The sequence below is a fragment of the Rhizophagus irregularis genome, chromosome 10 (genome assembly GCF_026210795.1).
Source record: "Rhizophagus irregularis chromosome 10, complete sequence".
Lineage (NCBI taxonomy): Eukaryota > Fungi > Glomeromycota > Glomeromycetes > Glomerales > Glomeraceae > Rhizophagus > Rhizophagus irregularis.
The window spans coordinates 1764468-1782863 of record NC_089438.1 but is presented as its reverse complement, the minus strand read 5'-3'; the positions used below and the strand labels follow the sequence as shown (position 1 = coordinate 1782863).

General features: G+C 26.6%; 5 protein-coding genes across 5 annotated transcripts; 3 read left to right on the top strand and 2 right to left on the bottom strand.

The window, feature by feature from the left end:
* Positions 1–43: 43 nt before the first annotated feature.
* OCT59_001900 (uncharacterized protein) lies at positions 44–3315 on the top strand (the record flags this gene model as incomplete). Its single annotated transcript, XM_025312060.2, has 10 exons — positions 44–133; positions 194–315; positions 416–720; positions 801–909; positions 980–1142; positions 1218–1401; positions 1482–1595; positions 1668–2129; positions 2216–2527; positions 2609–3315. 10 exons carry the CDS (start codon positions 44–46, stop codon positions 3043–3045), a joined length of 2298 nt encoding a protein of 765 aa, XP_025165615.1. The 3' UTR covers positions 3046–3315.
* Positions 3183–4526, bottom strand: OCT59_001899 (uncharacterized protein). Its single transcript, XM_025322721.2, has 4 exons — positions 4326–4526; positions 4104–4231; positions 3863–3899; positions 3183–3784 (listed from the first exon to the last, which is right to left on the bottom strand). Exons 1-4 carry the CDS (start codon positions 4471–4473, stop codon positions 3687–3689), a joined length of 411 nt encoding a protein of 136 aa, XP_025165616.1. The 5' UTR covers positions 4474–4526; the 3' UTR covers positions 3183–3686.
* Positions 4527–6388: 1862 nt separating this feature from the next.
* Positions 6389–7700, bottom strand: OCT59_001898 (uncharacterized protein). Its single transcript, XM_025322722.2, has 4 exons — positions 7591–7700; positions 7453–7499; positions 7279–7381; positions 6389–7201 (listed from the first exon to the last, which is right to left on the bottom strand). The coding sequence occupies exons 1-4, from the start codon at positions 7616–7618 to the stop codon at positions 7095–7097; spliced, it is 285 nt and encodes a 94-aa protein (XP_025165617.1). The 5' UTR covers positions 7619–7700; the 3' UTR covers positions 6389–7094.
* Positions 7701–11964: 4264 nt separating this feature from the next.
* Positions 11965–12714, top strand: OCT59_001897 (uncharacterized protein; the record flags this gene model as incomplete). Its single annotated transcript, XM_066144151.1, has 2 exons — positions 11965–12109; positions 12206–12714. 2 exons carry the CDS (start codon positions 11965–11967, stop codon positions 12712–12714), a joined length of 654 nt encoding a protein of 217 aa, XP_065995343.1.
* Positions 12715–14173: 1459 nt separating this feature from the next.
* On the top strand, positions 14174–16845 carry OCT59_001896 (uncharacterized protein; the record flags this gene model as incomplete). Its single annotated transcript, XM_066144150.1, has 6 exons — positions 14174–15211; positions 15287–15489; positions 15561–16189; positions 16258–16300; positions 16380–16459; positions 16530–16845. 6 exons carry the CDS (start codon positions 14174–14176, stop codon positions 16571–16573), a joined length of 2037 nt encoding a protein of 678 aa, XP_065995342.1. The 3' UTR covers positions 16574–16845.
* Between the last annotated feature and the right edge of the window lie 1551 nt (positions 16846–18396).

The window sequence follows — 18396 nt, the reverse complement described above, 5'->3', positions numbered from 1 at the left end:
AGGCGTGTAATTCAAATTTTTGAATTGTAAGTATAGACAAAAAATGTCTGAATATAACCAAGTTCGCCTGAGGCAAAGTGGACATACTGAGAGTGAAGTGCCAATTCAAGAAAACTTTGACGATAAAAAGAAGGTATGCATTTGTTGTTAAGACCTTTCCCAGTGAATTTGTTTATAAAATTTATTATTATAGGAAACAATTTTCAAAAAACGAGAAAGCAAGCCCGATGTAGCTTCAAGAGCCACCTTAGCGGTGCTAACTCTATTGTCTTTTGCGACCCGTTTCTATAATATCGACTATCCATCTCAAGTAGTGTATGTATACATTTTTATTTAACCCACTTGATTAAATCTATTTAAAACCTACTATGCATGATTAGATTGTAATTGAATCTATTCATCCTTAATTCGATAGCTTCGATGAAGTTCATTTCGGTAAATTTGCAAGTTATTATCTTAAAAGGGCCTATTTCTTTGACGTTCATCCTCCACTTGCAAAATTGATGTTTGCCGGAATGGGGTATCTACTTGGTTATGATGGCCATTTTGAATTTGATAATATCGGTGACGATTATATAGAGAATGATGTACCTTATGTTGGATTAAGAGCTTTGCCTGCCACTTTAGGCGCGCTTTTTGTTCCTCTAACATATATGATTATGATAGAATCTGGATATCCGATAATTACCGCGATTTTTGCTGCTGCATTAGTATTGTTTGGTAAGAAAAATCTACTAAACAAAATTTTAATAACTCGTTTAATGATTTTAATTTTCTTTTAACTATTTCATTTTCTGTAGATAATGCTTTGATTTGTCAAACGCAACTTATCCTTCTAGATTCTATGCTTGTATTTTTCATGCTTTGCACTTTTTATTCTTACATCAGATTTTGCAAACTTCGTATGAGGTAATTATAAATAATTATTTTTAACTCATACAAATTTGACGGTAATAATAATATTTTCATTATTCATAAGAGAATTTTCTAATGAATGGTGGATTTGGCTAGTTGCCTCTGGAGTTTCACTTGGGTTAACAATAGGCGTTAAGATGGTGGGATTATTTACAGTCATGACTATTGGGGTTGCCGTTCTTGTCGATTTGTGGAATTTATTAGACATTAACCGTGGGTTGACAATGGTAATTTTAGTTAGAATTTTAATCTATGGTTTCGTACTTTATTTTTATTAATTAATTTACGTTTACATTTTAAAGGCTCAATTTAGGAAACATTTCGCTGCACGAGCCATTGGTTTAATAATTGTCCCAATTTCAGTTTATTTGTTTTTTTTCTATCTTCACTTCCTCATATTGAATACAAGTGGGACTGGCGACGTGTTTATGAGCCCTGCTTTTCAAGAGACGCTACAAGGGAATGAAATGAATCTTCAAAGTTCCGGTAATGTTTTCAACTTGTTTTTATACTTGTTTTTCATAATTTACAACCTAACACTTGTGGTTTTATTTTTATGTTTGCAGAGATAAGATTCAATGATACTATTACTTTAAAACACAAGGATACTTCGGTCTTTTTACATTCGCATACTGAAAATTATCCGCTTAGATATGAAGATGGACGGATTAGTAGTCAAGGTACGATATTTACGCGTCTCTTTATATTAATTTTATAAATAAAATTTTACAATAAATTAATTGTAATCTTAGGTCAACAAGTAACAGGATATCTACATAATGATACCAACAATTATTGGCGTATTAAACCAGCGGAAAATTTCTTTGACAATTCAAGACCAGAGAATGACACAATTAAGCACAAGGATTATATCTTACTTGAACATATTGGCACAAATTCACATTTATTAACACATGATGTAGCTTCACCACTTATGCCAACTAATCAAGAATTCACTACAATCCCAGTAGACGATGATTCACGTTATAATGAGACAATATTTCAGGTTCATATTAATGATGGAGAGTCTGATACTGTATGGAAAACTAAATCAAGTTATATACGCTTAATTCATTATAATACTAAAGTTGCTTTGTGGACACATAGTTCAGAATTACCCGAATGGGGATTTAACCAACAAGAAGTTAATGGTAATAAAAATAATGTTGAAAGAAGTAATATTTGGATTGCAAATGAAGTTGTTGGTAAAAATTGTAAGTAAGAATGTCTTATTTTATTCCCTTTAAGGAAAGAAATTCATTAATTTAAAATTTTGAATTTAATTTATTTTTATTTATAGATACAGAACCTATGGAACCAAAAGAACTAAAAAAGATACCATTTTTATTAAAATATTTCGAATTACAACGTTTAATGATAAGTCATAATTCAGGATTAACAAAACCACATCCATATTCAAGTGGACCAATTAATTGGCCATTTTTAATACGTGGTATATCATTTTGGACAAATAATGACGATAGACAACAAATTTATTTATTGGGAAATCCTTTTAATTGGTGGCTAACTGTTGCCTCAATGGCTGTACTTGTTGGAGTCTTATTAGCTGATATAATTTCAAGACGACGTGGTTTTGAACCTATAAACAAACGTAAGTATTTAAAGAATTTTTAAGGGCCTTTCCTTTATTCAAATATTAATTCATTTTATTTGTTTTGTGAAAAAATGACAGCCGTTAGAATTCGCTTGTATAATTCAGGATGTTTCTTTTTCTTAGCATGGTTTTTCCATTATATACCATTTTATTTGATGGGCAGATCGTTATTTTTACATCATTATTTACCAGCATTAGTATGTAGTTATATGGTAACGTCAATTGTATTTAATTTTATGTTTGTAAATTCTGTCAATTATCCAATATTAATTAGTAGTGTCGGTAGCAATAATATGTCAAGTAATAGACCTAAAGTTCATTCAGTATTAAAGGCTGGAGTAGATTATATATCAATTATTATTGCTACAATATTAATTTTTATATCATTTGGAGTTTACATATATTTTGCTCCTTTAACTTATGGTACGCCTGGGCTTGATCCTTCTGGCATACATAATAGAAGATGGTTAGATACTTGGGATTTACATTTTCAACCAAAGAGAGGTGAAATTTAAATTATTTAAACGGAAAAAAAAAATAAGTTATTTATAATTTAATGAAAGTAAATGTTATGAGGATTTTTTTCGTTTTCTATTTATTTCTTTTTTATCACCAAAATATATATATATACCGATAGACATAGATGATTTTTATACACATTAGCAGTTTATTTATTTCATAATATAACAAAAAAAAAAACAGAATTTTAAAGTATTAGCTTTTCACGTCAAAAATTATGAATTATGATCATAAATTAAATCTTCATCACTAAAAAAGAGTCACATAATAAGTTTTCGAAACTTTTTAGCAGTAATACTTTGTTAAGATCCTGCGATATTTTCTTTATGATCGATTGAATATACACAATTTTATTGTTGTATCACATATCACAGGTATATATCACTATTTCTTTTTTTTATAAAAAAAAACATATATATCAATGAGAATCTTGTAACAGGAATAACAAATCCAAAAGCAAAAAAAAAAAGTATTTTAACCCTTTTTTTTTTAAATGACCAAATATTAAAAGGCTATTAAAAAAGAGTGATAAATCATAAAAAATTGACAGATTTAAAAGCAAATAAAAGAAAAAAAAGTAATAGAAAAATAAGGATAATCATCTAAATCTATTATCACCCTTTATAGCTTTACACATTTACAAGATATCATCCCAAGTTTCATTAAATGATCCGTCAGAATCTGTATCCGGCTCACTGTCATCAATGTCATCTTCTTCACGTTTTTTCATACATTCTATTCAATGAGAATGAATGAATGATTAGTCGTCGATATTTACCAATTAATGATCAAGGAATCATAGCTTGAACTTACCAAGGCACCTCGCTTTTTCAGCATTTTTTCTTTGAGCCTAAATTTACCAATTAATTTTTATATATTAAGAAAAATCAAAAAATAATCGTAAGATAAATTAAAATATAATTCATTGAAACGAATGAATGCTTAATAATTGAAATATAATCATAATTGTACCGAGATTTACGCAAAATATGAAAATAGCACTACAAGATTTCTTAAGAATTATTCAATACGTAATTATCAACCATGAATTTACCTTTGCAAACGAGTCCAATGGTTTAGTTCGCGTACAAATCATACAGGTCAACGAGCTGTTCTGTTGTGGAGTGCATTGTTTGCACATAATATGATGTTTCTTTGTAGTCCTCCCTTTAGGGGCATATTCTATATTATTTTGAAAGTGAGTTCACATTTATTAATTATCAACGAAGTAAGTTATCTACAAAAAAAAATCATTTTATCATTCAAAAATGCTTACCGTTATGGATGTTCGACATGTACTTCGCAATTTGTGTTTTTGAGAAGGAATGAGCAGGTTTATTTTTATTACAGCCATAACATGTTATTTTATCTGGGACCTTAGGTCCTTGTGAATTTGCGCCTTGAGCAGAGTGACTCATATTCATTTAAGATTTTGATAAAAAAAAAATCGATAATTAGACCAGAAGAGTACCTATTTATATAATATATATCTTGTGATTATGTGGAACATAAGCGAATTATCTTGTACGACACTAACATAATTTTTTTTGTAGGTAAACCCCTAATTGTAAATTTATGGATGATTTTTTTGTCTAAAGTTCGTCATATCGTTTGTTCTTCTTTTGTCACACTGCGCAAGTCGGTGATATTACCTTTCTCTTTTACATTCTTCCATCATTTCTATATTGTAACTTTCAAAGAACCTTGTAATCACATGAGATCAAAAAGAGTACAAGTACTATGTAACAAAATCGGGAGGCTTATCTTTTTATCATATGTAGATGTTTTTGTTCCCAAATTTTAGATTTCCTTTTTCATGGAACAAAAACAATCGATAAACATGAAAACTTTTATATTGGTTCATTTTCACAACGGGAATTACCAGAAAAGGATTCTTCTAAGGCTTTTTTTTTTTTGCTCCTTACGTTTAGTAATGACCAATAATAAAATTGAAATATAAATAAAAGTTATATACATTAATAATCGTGATTGGCTGAGTTTATTTTTATTTTTTTTTTCTGAAGATCAAATTATAAAAGAACTCGAATTCGAATTTGTGAAAAACTTTTTTTTTGTCCGTAAAAAAAAAACAATTCTAATCAACAAATATACAATTTAAGAGAACAAAAAAAAAATATAATTATAAATATAGATTGCGTAATTCTTTCTGCCAATTTCTTAATATTATAATACAATCCTAAACATGTTTTATCATTTATATATATACAGTGATACAATTTGTTCACGCGTTTAAAATTATCCTTCCTAATCTTTACTAATCTTTTTCCCAAAAATCTCAATGATTAACATGAAAAAATGACCAATAAATTTACGATTATTAAGTTTTGAACTATCTTGAAATGCAGACCCAAAATAAGAGTTTTACTACGTCACATCCTCAAGAAGGTTACACGAGTCTCAGCATTAAGATGTTTTTTCTTATTTCATAGAATCCATTATATACATATATATATATATATATACTGTATAATATATATATATTATAAAACGGAAATTTTGAATTAGAGTAATTGAGGAATCTGATAAAATCAAACCCACCTGATATTTTATGCGAAAATGAGTTGTCAATGATGAGTTATCCAAAGCACAACAATATGCTGAAAAACATGATGGGTATATCCAGTCTTAATCTCTTCATGAGCCATAACATAATAGGGTACGTGCTTCGCTAACAAGATATTTGCACATGATTTAACTATTTGGCGAAATTAAGAGTAAATTCATGTTATGATATCAACTATCAATTTAAAACTTTTTTACTTAATCAAAGTTATGCGATGAGGAGATGTCTGATTTGACGCTATTTGATGGAAATTATAAATAATTAATCGAAAATATAATTATTATTATTATTAGAGGTTATTATTTAGAAAAATTATTTGTTATTATAAGATTACTTACATAAATATATCCTTCAACATTTTGATTTTGAAAATTCAGCGATAATTATATATTCATAATAAAATTATTATGAAATTAATTTTTTGAATAATTTTAATTTTTAATTATTTACTTTCGCTGTTCCATTCAGTTTTCGGCATTTTTTATCGATTATTAAAACATATTTTTTAGTAAATAACTATGTAGGACTGTTAAGGGGAAAGAAAATATATAGATGCGCGCATTTATCTATGATAATCGTAAACAATTAAGTTAATCGATTTCCTAAAATCTTTTTAGTATTGAATTAACATAAAAATCGATACTATACCTAAACTGTGTAACCTGGTAATGAAAAAATTCCACAAGATTCTTAAAATAGCGGACAGGGCATAAAAACAGTATGTACATGGCAATATAGTATAATGCTGAGTTACTATGGAAAAAAAGTTTTCAAAATAATTTTCATTTTGGCAAATATAACATTACTATCACGAGTCATTTTATGTTGACTGTAATATCGTTGACTTGATATGAGTACTTTTTTTATTCATATGAGTAATTATATTTAACTTTTAACAACCTATAATGAGACAGGACACATCAAGAGATTATTTTATAAACACATTTTTATAAATTATAAATATCATATGAAAAAGTTAAAAATTAAAGAAGTGGTATATTTTCATATATTTTTATCATTATTATTATTATTATTATTATCAGTTATTATTTTGTAATCAAATTTATTTCATTAGTTAGATTTTATATTATAGATTCGAATTACTTTATCGTGCTAGTAGGAAGAGCTACTATGGTGATAGTAAAATTTGCAACATGTGCAGTACTCAGAACACTTAATTGGAAGTTGAGTGGCGGGATATAAATAATATTTATTAATAATACCAACGTATAGTAATAATATTTATGTTAAAGTATATAACGTCATTTGGCCTAAATTATTGCTTATTTAAAATAATTTTTATTGCTAACGTGTATAATATTTATTCCTGGATGTTCTTTTTATGTACAGAAAATTTTACGGAAATAATATACTTATTATACTTATTCGCAATTGTTAGTTAATAATTTCCATTTTTATTTAGCAAAAAATAAATAAATGCTTCACAAATAAGTTTTAAATTTATTTGGTTACTTTAACACCTTTCCAAAAAGCAACGTAATTCTCAATATTTTTTGCTTTTTCCAACGCTTTAGGATAATACCAAGCAGCATTTTCATTTGTTTTACCTAATTCAAAATAATAATAATAAATCATGATGTTTAACCAATTTTTTTTTTAAAAAAAAAGATTTGTTAATAAATACCATTAACGACAATATTGTAATATGAAGCTACTCCTTTCCATGGACATGTTGAATTATGACTAGTTGTTTGAAGAAATTCTGATTTAACACTGTTCGGTGGGAACTAATCGAGAAATAGTTATAATAAAGATAATTTATCAAAACAATTATTTAAATATTATAAAGATTACTTACATAAATACTTCCTTCAACTTCTTGGAAGTCATCAGATTCAGCGATAACTTATAATATAAATTTATGGAGAATTTTATGAGAAAATTTATTATAATAATTATAATAATTAAAGTAATCCAAATTTTATAAATTATTTACCTTCTCCATTCCATTCAGCTTTTGGCATTTTTGTTGATTATAAATTTTGTTAATTTTAAATTTCGAGATTTCAAGTAAACTGAAATTTTGTTTGTATTATATATCTTTTCAAGAAATAAGGATTATCATTAACGTTTATAATAAAGTTTTTATATCATGTATAACATTTCTTATTTTAGTTAAATATTCAGCTTATTAATTGGGAAATGGTAGATATAGATTTGATTAATCTCCCGTAATCATATGACATGTTTATATTCCTATGGTTTAATATAGCCAAAAGTTAAATTCCACGTATTTTCATCTTCAAAGCGTAATGATGATATATTGTGTGTTTTGATTTATTTATTGCAATGGTATTATTTGTTTTTGGGGTTTTTTTGTTCGTTTTAATAGATGGTCGTAGGTTACTGTAAGTTTATACAGTCTCACAAATGTCATTAAAATAGCGGAATTTGTTCATTTTACCCATTATATCTGTAAAATTCTATGAGGAGATAATTAATAATTACGAAATTTTATGCTGGTGAAAAGCCAATTATAGAAGAATTTCTTATTTATTTATTTGTATTGTGATCTTTTCAATCACTTACCTAAAATATTTAAGGTATTAAAATATAATAACTTAATTTACTTTCACACAAAAAATATTTACAGTGAACTTAAGCAATGAAAGCAAGAAGCATTAATAAATTTATTTGTAAAATATATTATAGATATTTAAAGCTATTTTATGAATTGTGAAAAATATCTATACTAATATAAAGACAGATATTTAGTATCATCCATCATTCGTCTTATGTATCTGTAATATGTTCAAGCTATTTGTGAATATATTTATATTCAATACAATAATTAAAGCTACAAATATTTAACAAATTAAAAAAAAAGTGAAATTTTTATCTGGCAGTAAACGCGTGTTTCATTAAAATCTATATCCATCAATACACATATTTTATATGAAGTCAAATGGATATTTTCAAGTATGAAAGCCACGAGTGTGAACCGCTTGTCATGTCTGCTTCACTCAAAAATGTCTCGTGTTTTCTTTCCAGTGTATAATGAGAGTGGTACCACAGTAAATTTTGATAGCAAATAGCTTAGTAGTACCCTGGCCACTCTTCCATTCCCATTAACGAAAGGATGAATATACAAAAATTGATGAAAAAAACATACTCCATATTTTATGGTTTCTTCCAATTGAAGGTCTTCTTTTCCAAATTCTCTTCTACATTAGTGGAATAGTTCATTCATTTTGCCCTCTATTAAACTTGAAGACGCTGGCATAACGAGTTTTGTTCTGTATTGACCTGCATTTTCAATCAAATCGTTACTAATACTTGTGTAATTGTTGTGCAAACAACGGATTAGTGATCTATCAGCAGAATAAATGTCAGTTATAGCATCATGCAGATTTTGCACTTTTTTAACCAAATGTGCATTGTAAGATTGTCTCTTAAAAATTATTCTGTAAATATAGCTTGAAAAAATTTGAAATCACAATGTAAAGGTCTATGTTGCTTTCTGTTTAAATACATTCGACTAGTGATAATAGTTAATGTATTCCTTCCAAAGTAAAACGTTTCCTTTACCAATAGCTGATAATATGCTGCGTTAGAGGATTTTAGTACTTGAGATAAAATATTTTATGTCAACGGTCATCAAAATCCGAATGCCAAGTTGGAATATATCATCAAAGACATTTTGCGAATTATAATATAAATTTTGCGAATATAAGTTTTGTTTTGTAAATTATAAGTTTTGTGAGTTGACGTTTGTTAAAGTAAAGGTGATTAGGTATTTATAAATTTTTCTGTATAGTAAATGATGCAAGTGATGTAATATGATATCATTAGGTTGCGAAAAAAATTTAATTTATTGGATATATTATTTAAATTATCATAAATTCCCATATTACATAACACATAATAATAAATTGAATTTTTCCCAAATAAAAAACTTGGGATGACTAAAATTTTATGGTGATTTTAGGTCATAGAGAATCTGCACGAGAGTTGATGTCTATTTTTTTTGATTTGAATTTGATTTCCGAAGTGTAGACGCAGAATAAAAATGTATGATACGAGATATTAAGGAGTTACGGTATTATTTCTTTGGAGAGGAATTGGACAAATGCCTTGCTCACTATGAATACTGAGGGAGAGCATAAGGCTCAAAAAAAGTCAGATGCGTCTGCGCACATATTGGCTATTCCATGGTAAAGGTCTTTCTCTATTTTTTTTAGTTAAAAGTAATTTGATCGGTAAATTCAATCGAATAAATACAATAGTAAAAAGACAAAAATTTGGTGCAAACATTAAATAAATAGCTATTCTTTTCACTCCTTTATATTTAGGCAAATTACTCATTCTTAAATGAGATTTACCTTTTTACATATAATTGATCAATTGACCAAATTTTTTTTTTTTAAGAGAAAAAAATATGGTTAAAGGATGAAATAATTGACAAAACAATATGATAAGAAGTTAAACATATAGTCTTTTTACACAAAAATATAAATTACCATTAAAAGATATCTTTTTTATTAAAAACATTTAATAGGAAGAGATGGAAAATAAAATTTTGATTTCACGAAAAAGAAAGACAAAACACAAGCAGTGAATCGACCAAAGAATGAAAATTCCATCTTGAAATACGAAAAAAATTTGAAAAGGATAGAATTAGACAATTCAAAATTTTCGAAATCATTTAATATTTTTAGACAATTTTGAAAAAACGAAATTAAAAGAAAAAGAAGTTGAAGAATCAATAAAGGGATTTTTTTTTTAAAAAAAAAGAAAATGTTTGTGTATGAAATAATTTAATTTTTTATCTTTTATTTTATTTAATAATTGTATTAAAAATATAATAATAAAAATAGTAACATATAGGTATAGGTAAATACTATTTTATTTTTAAATTAGATAATTACACATTCGATGGGTGCGAAACAACGGGTCACTGCTAGTATTCATTTAAAGATTTTTAACTGGCGGCGACACGTTTCGCTGTCCTCTAGTTAGTAAAAATATATATATATATATATAAAAATCTGATCAACGGATTAGTCCATAAAAAATCTTCAACGGGAACGAATTATTTTTAACGGAAATAGATCAGGCGCAGGCATTTCTATGTTACACAATCAAATTATTTAAATATCACCAAAATTTTATTAATTATATTATTATATTTATTTATTTAATTCTTATTATATTTATATATATTTACATGTAACTTAAACTAATTAAATTCTTTATTTAAAAAATTATTCAGATTGTAAGTAATTTATTATGTTTATATAATATTTACATAAATTTTGTGAATAAGGACGCGTTCTGTAGTTCTGTACAAAAGATTTTTAGTACCGCCGTTCTAGATACTTTTAGAACAGGTTAAATTGATTTTATACATTAGTCAAAAGGTGTATATGACAGAAACATTGTATCTGCTCATGTTAAATCAATAAAGTACGCAAAAAAAGAAAAAAAAGAATTTTAGACTTTGTGTACAAATGTAAGTGAATGAATATACAGTAAATCATAATCATTAAATGTAACGTATTAAACAAACTTTATCTAAATGTTTGTGTTGCAGTACGCGAAAATTTGCTTATCTTCACTATTTCACTATTTACAGAAAAACATTACTAAATATTGACAATATTAACCTTCTAATATTCTAAATCTTAATACAATTTATATTAAAGAAGGATATATGCATTACTTTCACATACTTATCATTGAAATAAACATTTTTTACTTTAATCATTTACTTTAATCATTAAATAACAAATCAAATTATGTCAGTAACCTGAATTTGAAAAAGATAAGAAATCAAAACTTTACTATAAATAACAAAGATCAAAACCAAATCAATACTTCACAATTAAAAGTACCGTACAATTTTAAAAATCATAATAATGATCATGAGAGAGTTCCCGGTACTATTCACATCCTAAATATGAATGATTTTCTCATGAGAAAATAAATAATCCCGCTGATTGAACGTTAGATATTATGATAATTGTCATCTAATCTCGTGTTTGATAGTTTGGTATCGTATTTCTAAAACAAAATTATGTAAAAGGCCACTTTTTTCTATTGAGAATAATATTTATAATTGATTCAATAAGTTTTCATTGTTACTGATATTTTTAAAAAGGAAAAAATTTTTTATTCATAAAACCAATAACTGGCGATCTCGATGGTCAAGATTTCATTGATTTCATTAGTCGCATGAAAATGTTGATCCGAAAAGAATATGGTAAGGATGGACAACTTTCGATAAACGCACTTTTTAAATAACCCGTTATTATACCAAATTATTATAAATACCCTATGGAAATTCACTTAATACGTAAAATAATTAATCATGTTATTTGTTAGTCAAGTTTTTGAATTAATTGAATCCCTAGATGATGATGAAGCCAAAGCCAAGATCAAAGAGCAATTTAATTTCCTCAAACAAACCGTAGACACGAAGCTGAAATTGTTCGAGGAATCAATTGAAAATACATGTATGTCTTTAGATCCCTCCACTCCAGACTAGCTCATTTTTCGCGATAGGCGTAGCTTTTTTAATGTTGATCAAGGAGTTGATAAATCTATTAAAGATGCTATTGACATTCTATTTCCTACGGACCAGAATGACGGCAAAAAGAAACTTAAAACCGTTGACGTGTGCAAAGAACTTATTTCTGCGGGGATTGATTCCTTATTTAGAAACAACGTTATCGGTGAATCTGAACAAGCATTCGATTATATCTTATTACAAAACAATGCTCTCGTTCGCATTGATATCCGCATTTGGTACTATAAATTCTCCTCTAGCGGTGTCTTAAGTAATGTTGAGAGCGCATTCTGTTATGTCTTTAGCAAGTCAATCTTAGACCGTAACAAACTCTCTAACGACGAGTTGACCTATTACTTTAGCGAATTTGCAGAAAACTGTGGGGACAGTGTTGATGATACTATCAAAAGGATTTCCGATATTTACAATTCTGCCTCAAGTTGTAAGACTGATGATAAAAAGATTTTAAACTCGAAGCTTATAGATGATAAAACGATTTCGAATGGAGATGACGTTCAAGAAGAAAAAGAAGAAAGTAAAATAAATAGTTAAGCACTTATTAAAGATGCGGATATATATATTATCATATACAGTAGTTATATTGTTGACAATTTGTAATTTATGTAGTTAATCTTAGTTTTTTTGTAATATATCATAAATATCAATAAAGTTTCTTCCTCGGGTTAAGCTTATTTTGTGTATATATTGCATTTATAATGAATATATCTTGTTGCTAATGTATATAAATTATAAATTTGTAAATTTGTGCGAAGCGACTTTTGATTATAATAATTTCCATAGGAATTCCAATTTTTTTTTTGTGCTGGTCTCCTTAATAAATAATTCAAAGTCATCGGGATAATGGAATTATTATTAAAACATAAAATAAATAGATACCAGAAAATTTAATGTGACAGCAACGATCTCAAAGTTGGTTAATCATCAAGTTAATGGTGAACATCGCCATGCAAGATTTGACTAGAGACAGTTATTCATCAATAGAAATTTGTAAAATTACATATAAATCAAAAAGGTAACTAAAGGAAAATTTTACTGTGTCACTTTCTATTTTTATTTTTTATATACATTTTTAAAAATTAAATAAAAAAAAAATAACATGTAATAGAAGTTGAAAAAGAGAAATATTTCATAAGATCTGAATCAATATGTTGAATTTACTTAAGTGGAAGGAGCATTGTGATTTCATTAATTAGCTGAGAGATTGAATGCTACTTACGGTTAAAAAATTACAGTTATAGTTTGATAATTTTTTAAAAAACGGATGAACAAACTAAAGCGAACACATTTTGTGATTTTGATAGGTTGATAGCGTATCTTGGATATGTAACATATTTAACAACCAATTAAAAGGCATGCATGTGAAAATTTTAGTTTGGGAATGCTGCTTTTTTTTAATTTTTTTTGAAAAATTTTTTTAAGAGAAGTTTTGGATTTTTTTTTTAATAAAGATTTGTTTTAAGGGTTTGTTTGGGTCATTATTTGATAGAAATTTTGTTTGAGAAATTCTTTGAGAGTTCGTTTGGAATATTAATTGAAAAAATAATTCCAATTATTTTAATTTTGAATTGAAATGATATGTTCAATGTTGGCGAACTAGTTTATATATAATCAGGATTTATCGTTGAGATAAAAAAAATTAACATATAAAATAAAAGCCAAAAAATTATTAACATTGAATTGAATTGAAAATGGTGTGAATAAGGATGCATCGACACATATCGATCAAATTTATAGAACAAATAGAGCAAATTTTAAAATTTTTCGGGTTTGATATTATACAAAACGTAAAAGAACTGAAATATTTTTTGAATAATGAAATTATAACTTTTTACAAATAGGGTTAGACATGCGATCAACACCTTCTATAAAGTATTTCCAAACTAAAAATCGAATTTTCCAAAGTACTATTCATCGTCTCATTATATAAGAATTTGAAAAAACTATAAATATGTCGAATTTTCTACATTTACTTATACTGTAATATTATAAAATGGAACTTGTAAAATTAAATGATGAAAATTCTTTTGATCCGACACCAAAATTAAAATCTAGTTCCGTACCAATTTTTTTTGTTTCTTTTGATAAGGATGATGAAAATTGTATTCATTGTGGAGAAAAATACATGAAAACGCTTTTAAGTAATCAAAAATATTGCAAAACGTGTTTATCGAGTTATTTAACTAATATAACCGATAACAATATATACTTGGACTATTTATTCACAAAGGACTTAAAATGTAATGAACATGAAATAAGTAGAATAAAAGTACTACAAAGTATTCAAAACCGCTGTAGAAATTGTTTAATAATATTATGTTTTAAACAAATACCTGGTTATTATTCTTATCCGTATGATGTGTATTGCAAAAACGTGATTAAAGGTGAAAAATATTGTAAACTATGTGGAAAATTATTATCTCGTTATTGTTCGATTATACTTAAATTATGTTCAAATTGTTATCTAATATCTTCCGGACGTATAGAATCAACCTTGACTAAAAAACTTATTTCAATTATTTATTTGCCATTTTGGGAAAATAGAACTCATTGTTATTGTTCTAAAAAATTAGTATTTACATCAAACTGTCAAAAGTATTGTGGGGATTGTTTCGTATTTGTTATCGGATGTAGATATTGTTTAATAACAAATATTATTTTTGGATATACAAATCAATCACAATGTAAAAAATGCAAAAGAGTATCAACCATTATTTTTGATATCACAAATATTATTAGTGGGTATAGTGATTTATATGATTTTCTTTCTAATGTAAGATATGAATCGGAAATAGCTAAATTTGCTAACGATGTAAAAAATATTGATAAGTATTTCGTTCCATTCGAAATATGTGAAAAATTATCAATAAATAGATCACAAATGTTGAAATATATACCATATTCTCAATTTACAAATGTAAAAAGAATAGCAAAAGGAGGATATGGTATCGTATATCAAGCAACTTGGTTAAATCGGACTAAAAATGTCATTTTAAAAAGATTTAAAAGCAACAAATGTTTTTTGGATGAGGTAAATTCTTTAAAAATCTTATTTATTTTATTTAATGTTTGTAAAATATTTTAATTTTAATCTTGAAATTTATAGTTAAAATCGAATTATCATTGTTGTTATGAAATATATTATGGTCTTATTGAAACTTATGGTTATACAAAAGATCCCAAATTGGATGATTATATATTAGTCATGCAATATGCATCAGAAGGAGATTTACATAAATATTTACAGAAGGAATTTACAAAAATTAATTGGGGAAAAAAAATAACTATTTTAGTATATATTTCAAGAGGGTATTTATATTTTTAATACATTGGTAAATGATTAACTCGTAATACTAACTTATTTATTAATTTTATTTTAGACTCTTTGCTATTCATGATGAAAATTTCATACATCGAGATTTACACAGTGGAAACATATTGGTTAATAATGATAGCTCATATATTGAATATGCCGTAGGAGATCTAGGATTATCACGACATGCAAATGATATCTTATCGAATAATGAAATTTATGGCGTAATACCTTATATTGCACCAGAAATATTTAAAGGGTCTACATTTTCTAAAGAATCTGATATTTATAGTCTGGGTATGATTATGTGGAAACTTACAACAGGTTGTAAGCCTTTTGCTAATGTTGAACATGATCATAGACTTATTTATAATATTATTGATGGTGTACGACCTGAAATTACAGAAGATACACCAAAACATTATGCTAATGTAATGAAAAGGTATTGGGATTCTGATCCTAAAAAAAGACCTTCTGCAAGGGAAATTTTTGATTTTTGTAATGATTGGTCTTATAAATTATCATATTCTGAAGCTGAATTAAAAAAAAAAGAGTTAATAAATTCAAAGAAGCTTGGTCCCAAGTTTAGTGAAAAGCCTCATCCAAAAGCTATTTATACAAGTAGACCAATAAGCTCTTACATTTCAAAATGCTCATCTATATTTACTAAATGTTCATCTATCAATTCTTCAAATGGTATGTGTATTATACTATTTTAATAATAGTCATCTTTAGATAATAAGTTAAATTTCTTTTTTTGATAGATTACACTTCAATAGAAGTAGTATTAGATGTAGACATTGAAAGGTATTTAAAATTAAAAATATTTTATTAATAAATTCAATAATTCAAAATAAAATCTTCAACAAAATACTATTTATATTAGTAGTAAATCCAAATTACTTGGAACCAAGAGAAAGATCGAAGAATTATTAAATAATTCTTATGAGAATAATGGAAATAATGGTAAATATTTTATTTGATTAAACGTTATCAATATTTGTTGTCTTATTTTATTTATTTATTTTAAAAATAGGAAAACCGAAAACACTAAAATTAGATCCAGGCTTTCCTCACTAGATTTAAGTACGAAATCGTTTTTAAAATTTAATTATAAGGCTAATAAATACATATTGGAAAGTTTTTTACTTCAAATCACCGGGGGTGATCATCCCCGTTGGCCAGAATTATCAATTTTTACCGGCACTTTATATTTTTAATGCTGGTCGATCATCACTATTTCAGTCACCGGTGATCATCACCCCCGGTGATAGTTAAGAATATTCTATTGGAAAAATTAACGGTTAAAAAGGCTTAATCAATAAACTTGTTTCGTGTATAAAATTAAATTCATTTATACTTGTTCATGAAAAATGGAGGATTTTTTATAGCGTGTTATAACTCTTAATGACCAAAATCGAATCAGGTGATTCTTATATAATAAACGGTTTAAAAAAATTCAGGAATTTCGTATAAAAATTCTAATTTAAAAACAAAATATTAAACGGCAAAAAAGCAGTAAAATTCCTTGTTAGATTTATAAAAATTAAATTGCGTGTATATATATATATACAAACATCATTTTAGAAGAATAACTACAGAAAAATGTATTTTTACTGATTTTTTACCAAGTATCTACCACTTTTTAGATTATAACAAAAAAGCATAAAAATTGGCAAAATTAAAGAATATATCATTTTAGAAGAATTTTACCTAGCTATATATATTGTGAAAATATTAATTGACAAAATTAATTCCTCATGAGATAATAAAACTCTTGTCATTATCCGATGAATTTAAATTACAACCTTTAATCAAGTATATTAAAGAAATATTAATTAACAATCATGGTGATTTTTATTCTTAAAGAAATTTTTGAAATCATCGAGTTAACTTATCAAAAAAAGTTTTTTAATAAATTATGGGATAACTGTATTCAAGAATTTGTTTTAAATCAAAAAGGTAACTAAAGCGTCTAAAGGACTTCAGGATTAGCATAGATATTCCCAAAACCCATATGCGAAATATTGATACCAAAAAAACTATCTACAATATATATTCGAATATTGTTTTGTTAGTATGATACTAGCGTGAACTGGAGACATGACACGTAAAAAATAAATGCAAATTAACTTTTAGAAAAAATAATGCGAAATATATATGCAAATGTTAGCCAGCCGGCAAGAAATATCGTATTGCGCATTTCAGGTGATCAATCTCACATGACCGGCCTGCGCTTTACGCCTCAATAAACTTGCATAAATTGCATTTTCGTTTTTTTCCCATTCTTTCATAGTCCACAACGCAATAACTCTCACTGATCAGCCTATCACGGGTTTGTTTTAACAAACAATTTAGGGTCTTGCCAAGAATGTTTTTATTTCGCATTAGCATTATCATCAGGAAATTATATAGTGCGAAAAGTTGCGCAAGTTTACACATCATAATATTTCGTAAGCTTCCAGACCCGCCGCAAGTTTGCGTAAGCGTAATATTTCGTAACTTTTTAAAATATTTCGAAATATTACGATATGCAAAGCTTCGTAATTTTACGATTTGTAATATTCCGTAATTTTGCGGTTCGCAATATTTCGTAATTTTACATAATATTTCGTAAGTTTTCAGACCCGCCGCAAGTTTGCGTAAGCGTAATATTTTGTAACTTTTTAAAATATTTCGAAATATTACTGTATGCAAGGCTTCGTAATTTTACGATTCGTAATATTCCGTAATTTTACTGCGTAATACTTCGCAACTTTTTAAAATATTTCGAAATTCTATGATGCGTAATGTTCCATAATTTGACGATTCGTAATATTCTGTGATTTTACACAACTTAATATTTCGTAATATTTCAAAATATTTCGATAAATAATACTTCATTTTCTGTACTATAAGTTTAT